General features: G+C 34.0%; 1 protein-coding gene across 1 annotated transcript; it reads right to left on the reverse strand.

The window, feature by feature from the left end:
• Positions 1-8,171: 8,171 nt before the first annotated feature.
• LOC110184437 (uncharacterized) lies at positions 8,172-10,862 on the reverse strand. The gene has a single exon (XM_086826703.1). It carries the CDS (start codon positions 8,810-8,812, stop codon positions 8,234-8,236), a length of 579 nt encoding a protein of 192 aa, XP_086682829.1. The 5' UTR covers positions 8,813-10,862; the 3' UTR covers positions 8,172-8,233.
• Between the last annotated feature and the right edge of the window lie 391 nt (positions 10,863-11,253).

Below are 11,253 nucleotides of genomic sequence, written 5' to 3' on the forward strand. Positions count from 1 at the left end.
AGTGGCCGGCTGACATCGCCACTAGAGCCTTCCATTGTCGGGAAGCGACCCCTCCCTGTGGGCATTGGAAATCATTTACTCCAAAGTCGCCAAGAAAAAGCGGGAGACTGTAAGAAGAGTCTAAGTCTCTACGCAAAAAGATCGGTGAAAAAACAAGTAAAACGCGGAAAATTAAAAAAAAAAGTGCGGAAAATATGTTAAGTAAACTTTCGGAGTGAAAAGTGTTAGTGAAGTGAAGTGAGGGCGAGGCCCCAAAAGTAAAACCAGGCAGCTGGTTGTGTTTTTTTTTATTCATTCGTAAAAAATGTATGCCAAGATCAGATCGATTTATTTTGGCAAGGTAATTTTTTGTTTTTTATTTTCCTTTTTTTTATGTGCAAGTGCAAAAAAAAAAAATAAGTGCGGGAGTGAGTGTAAGTATAAGTACTGTCAGTGTTTCATCTACTAAATCTACTAATTCGCCATTGGGATCTGAAGAAGCAACTAATGTTAACGAGTGAGTGAAACATAACTATTTTAATATTATATTTATATTATATTTATTTTTTTATTTTTTCTTTGTTTTTTTCATATCCTTACCTATTTTTGCTCTTAAATTATTATTGTTAATTGTTTTCCCCTAAAAGTGTAACCTTAGAGCGAGAAAATCATTAAAAAATAAGATCCACTCTTGTGGTAGTCAAATTAGGCATTTGAAAAGCTGAAAAGCTTCCTTTGTTTATCTTATTTTCCTAGGCAGATTACTAATTTCCCGATTGTTCTTAATGATATGATATGATATGACATATAGTCGTCCGATTTACTTAAAATTAAAACCCAAATTTTAAAATAATACAAAATAGTTTTTAAAACAGGAAAGGAAATAATATTATTGCATAAAAATCAGATTTATTATTTTAATACAATGCTTTCTTATTGCTAAAGATAAAAGTTAAAGATGATTTACCAACTGAGACTCCCAAAGCCCCTTTTATACCACATCAATCACCTCAAAAATAATCTAGTAAAATGTATTAAATAAATTAAGAATCGTACACGTAAGTTGACCCACAAAATGAAACCAATGCCGCATTTCCATTCCATTCACAACCATGGCAAGCGACCGTTACACACAACAAAAAAATAAAAAAAAACCTGACTAAAAAGCAAGAGAAAAAAAGAATACAAAACAATAATAATAAAAAGAACACACTGGCAAAACACCTACTCACTTAAGACCCATTCACTTGCCCGTTTTTTGCAATTGTGAATTGCAATTGCCATTTGCCGGCATCGTGATCGGACAATCAATTTAACTGCATTTCGTAGTTTCTGCGAACTGTCCCGCTTGGTGAATCACTCGTCACCCATACGAATGCGTCGGGTAACGAATGCAGCTCTACTTTTTTGGCCTCTCCCACGCCACCACAGCAGCTGTGGGTGTGTGTGTGTGTGAGTCACTTAGTTCGTAACGGGTTTTTTGTGCACTGCAAGAAAATATTTATTTAAAGGAGAGAAAGTAGTGATTATGAGTAGATTTTAATATTTATAAATATATTTTACAAAAAATTCTCATAAAAATATCAACTTTTGCGATTCATTTGGTGCTTAAAAATTGTATAGCATACTTTTTCGGGCCCTTTCTAAGGATTACGAAATACTCAACACATTTTCTTGTTTATTTTCTTCAATTGTTAATGATTTTTATATTAGAAATTCTTAATATTGAACTATACATTATTTATATAAATATTTATATATAAATATTTAACAAATTATCAATACTATTAAATATAAGTTTTTTTTATAATAGATTCTTAGTGCTCCCCTTTAAATTATGGTCTTATTTATGGTATTTTATTAATTAAAAGCTAAATAATTTCATTTCATACTGAATCTGCCAAAAAATTAAGAAAAACAAGAAGGAAGGCTATCGTCAGAAAGCCGAATTTGTATACCCTTGCAGTTCCCAATTTGATCTAAATATCAAATAGAAAATCGATCATAACTATGCCAAAAAGGCGGTAATTTCATTTCCCAAAGATGAACTGAGCTAGCTTTTATTGGGTTAATACATCTGCTTACTCAATTTAAAATTTAAAAATTTTATGAATTTTTGAAAATTTTAGCAATGTAACCCCTTATAAAATTTTTAAAAATATTGAAAAATGTATTTTTTTTGTCGGTGATGGCTAGAACAACTCGGCTGTTGATGCTGATCAAGAATATATATGATTTATAGGGTCGCAAATGACTCCTTCAATGCTTTGCAAGCATATGACTATAGTTTTAATACCCTTTAAGGATATATGTATGTTCCTTGCATTGTCATGAAATGTATAATTTTTTTTTTAAAGTCACTTTAGTTACTTTGTAGAGTGTAGAAGATAGTCAGCATTAGTTTGCCAAAACAGCTGTTCATCCATGATTTAATATATTCATCTGTTTTTAGCTTACATTCACTAAATAAACTTCTCTAAGTGCAGATGACGATCATTTCGCAATTATTGATTTAGTCCGTGGGCCAGTGCAAATAGATGGCGAGAGCTGTGATTTCTGAGCTGCGGTTTTTGTGTGTGCGCACAACATTTTATTTATTTTTATTTGAACGGACGACGCCTTTCGTGGTAATTTAAAACATTTTGTGTACACAGTTTGTTAAGATTCGTAAACAAATCACGTACAACAACAACAAGAATGCGCTTGCGCAGCAACGCCAAAAGTCGCAGTTCGTAGTTCGCGGTTCGCTGTTCGCGGTTCCCAAGCGCAGTTTTTTTGTATTATTATTTTTTTAAATACACAATTCGCGAAATATACTACAAACATACATATACAGTGGCTCACAGCTTATTTCGTGCAAAGGTTAACCTAAAATTCAAACTCGTATATTTAACGAACGGTAAGAGGTATCAACAAAATTTAAATGCAGTTTTGTTAAGTAGGATTTAGGCATTTATGAGGACACTTCATTATTTTTAAATACCATTAGATAACGCTTAAAACTAAAATACAAAAAAAATACTGACTTTTTTTATGTCACAGCTTATTTCGTGCAAACAACTTGATCTTAAATTATAATTATAATAATAAACTTAATATTTTGTGTGGCCTCCATATTGCTTAATTACATCCTTAAAACGAGTTTCCATTGAAAAAACAAATTTTTCCGTTGGTTTCTTTGCAATCTTGGGCCATTCTTCGAAGAGGCCTGTTTTGAGCTCATTTGGTTGGGTATCGACCTCTTGCCAGGATACCAGGATCTAAAATTGGCTACAAATTCTTAATGACGTTAAGGTCAGGAGACTAGGCAGGTGTATCCATTAAGTGAGGGCAGTTCCATTGCATCCAGGTCTGCAGAAAATCTGATTTTTGCTTTGGGTCATTATCCTGGTAAAATTGGTAGCTCCTCTATGTTCAATTTCTTGGCGTCCCGGTCCAAATTATCCTTCAACTGTTGAAGGTACTTATGTTTGTCCATAGTTCCATCGATTAACGCCAAAATTCCAACTCCGGATAACGCCATGCATCCCCAAGCCATGATTCTATCGCCACCATGCTTGACCGTAGGTATTAGATTTTTAGTGTGCAGCTCTGTATTTAGTTGATGTCAAGAATACTGCATTCCACCCTTCCTAATTTTGGCCCAAAATGTTGATCTTGGACTTGTCTATGAAAATAACATCATTCCAGATCGATAACGGATGAGTTACATGGTCGTTGGAAAATTTAAGCCTGCGCTTCTGATTCTTCGGCCTAATAAAAGGCATTTTGCGGGCTACTCGGTCATTAAAGTTGTGTTTCCGCAAGTCGCGGCGGACGAAACCTTTTCCCATTTCATGTTCAATATCTACTTCATGTTTTGGTGCCCAATTTTAGCGATTAATTAATTTATTTAATTAATTTTTTAGTATAATTCGCCTTTTCTCCATAACTGAAAAAGTTCTATTCTGAGCATTTTGGCCTTTATCTGCTAATAGATTTTCTCGGTTGAAGCATTGGATGATATATTGGACAAGAATATAGCTCACGTTTACTATTTCAGCAAAATTAAGTTTAGTTTTTTAATTTTTAATGTGATTTAGGACCAGTTTGCTTTGCTCCATGGGTGTACGCGTGCTCATTTTGGTAAATCAAAGAAAACTTTTTTTTTCAGTGTAACCAAACGTTAAAAAGTTATAAATATATAAGTTGATATCTTCTCTAATGGATTGCAACAAGAAAAAGTTATTTAAGATTAACGAATTACAAATTTAGTGTACTTAAAGTTCTTGCACGAAATAAGCTGTGACATGAAAAAATTCGTTATTTTTAGTTTGTTTTAGATTTTAGAGTTAACTAATAGTATTTAAAAATAATAAAGTGTCTTAATAAATGCCTAACTCCTACTTAACAAAACTGCATTTAAATTTTGTTGATATCTCTTACCGTTTGTTAGCTATAAGAATTTGAATTTCAAGCTTACCTCTGCACGAAATAAGCTGTGAGCCACTGTAAGCCGCATATAAGATATAGTATTCGTATATATCGAAAGATGCCGGTTGCGTTGGCGTCGCCTCTCAGATTTTGACCGTTTCTTTTCGAACGCTCATTAAAGATATGGCGAATGTTATCGGGGGGTATTAGGGGTATATATGATTTTTGGAAAGCTTAAAATATTTTTTTTAGTGGTTTTAGTTTTTAGTTATATACATGTTTTTTCTTTATCAAGAAACATTCCGTTTTTTTATTAAACACCTTCCCGCATCTTAATAGTTTAAATAATAGTTTGTTCCTTATTAAAAACAGCTTGGAATTTAATTTAAAAATATTCAAAGAAATGTAAATTGTGCAATTTCTAAATATTTTTTCAAGCTTCCTATGTTTATCACTTATTTTTCAAACCTTTCTCTAATAATTTGTTTACAATATATTAAAATATATTTTGTATAATAATTTTTACACCCTTCCTAGGTGATCAATGTTCCATACATACGTCATATAAAATACTAAATCAAACAAGTTTGCATATTAAATTGGTTTACAGGGTATTCACGTTTGCGATACTCTTTGCCTCGTTGCCTGCATTTGCGGTCTCTCTGTCTCTGTGTTCCATTTCGCATTCATTAGCAGTATTCGCACTCTTTTCGTCCGCATTCATTTTGCATGCATCGTTGTTTCTTTTTGTTATATTTATTTTTATTTTGCTTTTTTTATTTTTTGTTCGCTGTCTGTCTTTATTTTATTTGTATTTTTTTTCTTTAATAAACAAGGGAAAAAGAGCAAAAGAAGGCAGCGCCAGCAGCGAGTAAGGGGAAAAAAATAAATGCAAAAATAAAATGAGTAGAAAAAGAAAACAATGCCGGCCGGCTTTTTTAACCGACTGACGCTCTGAGTCATTGAGACGCGAGCGAGCGAGACGGCAAATTGCAGGTTTTTGAACTTGCAGCACAGTCACGCCCCGGGCCAAGGGGAAGAGCGAGCGAGAGGGCGCGAGGGGATGGCGGCTGCGCCGGCGCATTTCGCGTGCAATTTTTCAGCGCGCGCTTTTCGATTTTTCGCGTTTTGTTTTTGTTTGTTCGGCTGCTTCCTCTTCGGTTCTCCGCTGTTTCCGTTTTCTGTTTTGTTTCGCTGCTTCTCGCGGTTTGTTGATTTTCGCATTCTTTTTTTTTTTCTTCCTTTATTTGTTTTTTTTTCTTGTTGTTTTTGTTGGCATTTTTGAAATGTTTCTGCGGTTACAGCTTGCAGTGTAGACAGTGATAGGTCGTTAGGGTGAACCATTCAAGAAAAAGCCAGCTAGGGATTAAGTTTACTTAAAAAATTATTATATGGCAGAATAAAATGATGTGTTTCTTATAAATTTGGCAAAATCTTAGTGTATTTTCTTTGAAATTAAACAATATAATTATATATTTAGTAAAATTCTGTAAAGCCTATTTCGAAAATGTTGAGATTTATTACGTATACGCATTGATTTATTACGTATACGCAGTGTGGTTTACTTTGAATGTTAACACAAAAAATAATCTTATAATCGTATAATTCTTAAATCTTTAAGTAAAACGCTTATAAAAATAATTTTTTATTTGATGTGATTCTTAAATTCTTGGCATTATTTTATAGTGTATTTTCCTTGAAATTAAGAGAAATAATTCAAAATAAGCTTATATTCTATAACTTTCTATATAATTGAGTAAAAGTTAAATGATGTAAAGCCTATACAGAAAATGTTAAGAATTATTACGTATACGCATTAAGATATAACGTATACGCATTTAAATATTACGTATACGCAGTGTTGCTAACTTTGAATGTTAACACAAAACAAAAAAAAAAACGTAAAGAACAGATAAAATTCAGAATTCCTCGAGTAAACAGTAACTTATAAATTAATTATATATGTTAGATATATATATATTATTTTAATTAATAATTAAATTGTTGTATATAACAAGAAGCCTTGCACAACTTTTAAAACTGTTTATAGAAATGTAACTTTGGGTAAACGATTGCAGATTGAACATTGATTTATAAAATCGAATCGAACATCGATCTTAAATAAGCTTAAAATATTAGAATTTATTAAATCAAAATATATCGACATTTTTATCTGACAATTTTTGTTAAAAATCAAAACTTAAAAAACACATAACTTTGCCAAAAAAGCATTAAGTTTAATTCGGAAAGCTGTTCTATGTTATTTTTAATTAGATTAATAAATCTGCATACTTAATTTAAATTAAAAAAAGATTTAAATTTTTTTGATAAATTTTTGAAAATTTTAACGATGTGACCCCTTATAAAATTTTGACAAAAATTAAAAAAAAAAAAATATTTCTGTCTGAGATGGCTAGAACGATTCGGCTGTTGATGCTAATCAAGAATATATATGATTTATATGGTCGGAAATGACTCCTTACAGAAATATACCTTTCTGACTAAAATTATAATACCCTTGCATAATAATAATAATTAAGAATTTACACAAGTACGGGTATATAATATATGATATTATATGTTATATATTATACTACATACCAGTATATATGTATTTCAAGTATACCCTCTTCGATTCTTCACTGTATTTCTTGTCTTGCTTTATCTTTGATACTTCCTCCTTTGGTTTTGATTCATAAAATAAATGGATCGTCTTTTAAAGGCACAAATGAATTTGTCTGTTGTTGTTGGTGTTGTTATTATTGTTGTTGATAATATTGTTGAAGTTATTGTTATTGTTGTAGTTGTTGCATCGACATTAACCCCTTGGGTTTCGACGAAATGCAAATGACGACATGATTAGTCCGCGGCGGGGACCCTGCGGGAGTCCCGGGGGGTCGTTCTTTAGAGCCAGATCATAAAAGCTGGGAAATGGGAAGACGGGGTCCCTGGCAAACTGGCAATTAATTAAAATGCATAAATTATTACCCATCCGCGGTGTTCGCAGCTCTTTTCCGCACATTTGTTAGTCGCTTTTATGGCGCCGTTTCATTAGCAATCCGCCACCGAGATTCGCGCCTTTCAACGCCCCAAAGTAGGCAATAAAGAGGGTCCTTGAAGGGATCCTGACATATATTAAAGAATAAATATTAAAATACGAAAATGTATAGATTATTGAATAAATATAGGTGAGCTGAATTTCAAAGCTTATATAAAAAGGATGGAGGAGGCTTACCTACAATTATTTGGGAATAATTTTTTTGTATATGTATCAAAAAGCATGAAACACTTTAAACAAAAAATCATCTTAAATCAAGCATTTTATCCTTGTTTTCCTTTTTTATTTCCCATTTTTTTTGTTTGCGTTGAGCTCATTTGGGTTCGTTTCCGAATCGTTGACGTTGTAAATTGAAGCTAAAATGTTATCCCCAGCTGGATCTCCGGATGAGTCTCTGGAGATTGGCTTGGGATAGAGATGAAGATGGAGATGGAGATGGGGATGAGGATGAAGATGGAGATGGAGATGGAGATGGGGATGTCTGAGGAGGTGAAGGGTGGAGACAGAAGAAAAGATGTAGATGCCGGCAACACTTAATTTTTTTTGGTCGTGCTGCGAGTGTGACAAAACAATTAATGTTTATTTTTGCATTTTAATTTGCCAACATTAATTGCAAGTTTATTGAGCCGCCAAAAGAGCCAATGAACCATGGGGATGTTGGCCTTGTAGAATGAATAAGCGTCGCTTCAAAATATAACTTCTTAAATTAAATTAAATGCAATTAACTAATAAAGACCCAAGTATTTATTTTGTATTTTAAAGTGCTGCTGATCTGCTCACTGCTCACTTGGCCGACAGTGTTATGGTCATCAGAATGATATACATTGAATGGGCCAGCAGATTAAAGTCAGAGCCCAGGCCCTCCCAGTAATAGTCCAGAATTGAGGAACCATAACGTCCCAAAAAGGCAATAACAGCCAGGTCACCATATAGCCGATTGGCCTGATTAATGCCCAAAAATAGCAGAGAGACGGCATTGCCCAGCAGGGTTAGCTCCTTGAGGGTTTCGGTGGCATGATCCTCAGTGTCCCGCATCTTGGCCACCATATCATAGACCAAAGGCACCACAAAACAAAGGTGGGGCAGGGCCAGACCTGGGCTAGTTGAGCGTAGATATAGTTCGATATTTGTCAAAGGTAATGGCACAATCTCCATCATTCCATTGGTTATCAATCGAATGCGATTGCACTCATCCTCTTCGCCATCATTCTGGGATGATCGTACCACTCCGATGAGGCCATGGACCAGACTTAAAGTTGCCACAGCATACCCATAAGGTGTCTCGAATGGATGCAAAGTGTACATGGCATAGCTGGAGCTAACCACCAGCAGACTATTGAACAAGGCATCCATCATTAACATCTTTAGGTTTGGCAGAGATTTAATATCCTCCTGATGTTCCTAAACTGCCTTTTTCTTGGCGGAGTCTCCTCTATAAGCGATTGCAAGCACGGTAAATTTAGTAAAATTAAAATCACTTTAGACCCATTTCAGTGGCAGGAATAAATGGCTCTGACACTTGCAGCCAAGTTAACTAAAAATGAGAGATTTTTAGGGCTTCATAAAGGTATATTTTTTACCCTAAAGTAAGTTGGTAGGATCATCTCCTTATTGTTTCTCTATTTAAAAGATCTATTAATAATCTAAAGCCTCCGTGTCTTTGGCATGTAATTGCTAATGGTTAATGGTTAATGGATTTAGATTTGGTATTTTGATTCAAGATTCTCCTCCTTCGGGGATGAGTAACTTCTCATTTGGCTGAGCACACTCTTTGGGGTTTCTGGACAAGACCCAATGTTCACGTTGATTTATTGCATCAAAGTTGGCCAGTTTAATCCACTGCATCCACCTGCAATCCACCTGCAGATGGTTCACCCAAAGACTGAAAACTCTGAAGAGACCACAACCACAGAGCTTGCCTTAATTATTAATTTAAATCGCACCGTTTATATGATAAAGACACTGGGACGTGCCGCTGAGCATTAGTGCATGCTCATGCCCCAAGTTGCAACTTCTTGCAAGTGAAGTGGCAAGTGCAGCTACAGACAAGAGGGGATCTCAAAAATTAAGGGTTTATTAAACAATATAATAATAATAATTAATCAAGATTTTCTTGAACTCGGTTAGGTACTTACTTTCATTAATAAGTTATATTTTTTTATTGAGTATTATGTTATTTTATATATCTGCTTATATATTTTCTTTATATTATACAAAGATATTCTATATATATATTTTTAAATATTTGTTTGGAAAATTTTATGGTTAAATAATTTAGTTTTCTAATATATATCTCAGATTTAACCACTTCTTACACTAAACTTTTGAAAATATCTTTAACACTCTTTAAAATTTGGCAGATATAATTTAAATTTATATTTTATTAAATTTCTGCAAGTATTTAAAAGGAAAGCTAATAATGATAAAGAAAATAATTCAGAAATTAAATTAATAATATTAATTTGAGTCTTATTAATTTTTGTAGCACATTTTTTTATATTTATATTTAATTTTTTTGGCACATAAGAATATTTGGTAACCCCTAGAACCGCTCCTGACTTTTCCGTCTGAACTTGTGGCGTGACAAAAGTTGTTGCTCGAATGCCTCCCCTCGCCGGGGTGGCCCCCTCCTCCTCCACCTGTCTGTACCGGCTGTAACTTCGCAAAGCGTAAAAATATGAAAAGTGCCGCAAGGCCAAGGGCAAGGAGGGAAAACCAAGGGGGGGAAAGCAGGGAGCAGGAGCAACAAGTGCCGCATAAAAGTGCATGAAAGTGCACAAGTGCAAGTGCAGGCAACCGGCGGCTGTGGCTCAGACACTCAATTCATAATTAATCAGGCTCTTTCTTTTTTCCCTTTTCCGCAAGCTTAACACTTCCCCCACAGACAGTGCCACACTTGAAGAAAATGATATTAAAATTAAGTAAATTAAATGACATCAAAAAGCAACTTATAGTAGTTCCAGGAAATTAGAGTTTACTTAGAAGTGTTGCAGGAGTTTAATCACGGTTTCTTTTTGGCTTTGAATTCTTGTTTTATTATTTTATTTTTTAGTTTTTTTTAGGTTCTTGTTTTCTTTACAAGTTACTTAATATTTTTTGCTGTGCAGGGACAAACCCTCCAGCCTGGCCTGACTCTGCGCCAAGGTTGAGCGAACATTCCGTGATCCGTTTTCTGGCCGGGGAATACCAGACCAAGCAGATCCGGAAGAGAGGGGAATCTAGTTCTTGGCCAAGTTCGCGTCTGGCCTTTTTGGGTTTTGCTTTTCACTTCTAGTGGGGGTTTCTTTTTGGTTCTGGACCCTGGTTAAGAGGTGCCCCTCTTGAAACCGCTCCAGTTTCCACTTGGCTCGTGTTTATTTCCCTGGGTACCCCCACCAAAAGTCTCTTGGCCATTGATTAATGGCCAACTCGACGCCCCGTCTAATCAGCAACATTTGCATGCAGATCGCAAAATTTGGCCAAAATGTTTAATGAGCAACGCACAAAAAATTACAAAAAAAAAACTACAAAAAAAATTAAACAAAAAAACCTGCGTGGCCAAATATTTTCCGGCTGACAAAACAAAACCAAATCGATTTCAGTCCAAAAAACGACTTGAGAAAGTTTAAATTAAGACGAAGAGTCAAGTACTCTTTTAATAATATTATTAAATAATACAAATATTTATGCATATATATATTTTATTTATTCTTTTTATTTAATGATTTTTATGTCTTTGGTTTATTATTTAATGTATTAATACAATAACAACATTTTATTAATGTTGTTTCCCAAAGAAATGCTGTTTTCTCTCCAAATTTGCT

This window comes from Drosophila serrata, unplaced genomic scaffold (genome assembly GCF_035046125.1).
Source record: "Drosophila serrata isolate PLE 108 unplaced genomic scaffold, ASM3504612v1 contig_8, whole genome shotgun sequence".
In the NCBI taxonomy this organism is placed as follows: domain Eukaryota; kingdom Metazoa; phylum Arthropoda; class Insecta; order Diptera; family Drosophilidae; genus Drosophila; species Drosophila serrata.

Bases quoted from the DNA above. Each gene is read 5' to 3' on its own strand.
- LOC110184437 (XM_086826703.1), bottom strand. From the start codon at position 8,812: ATGTTAATGATGGATGCCTTGTTCAATAGTCTGCTGGTGGTTAGCTCC.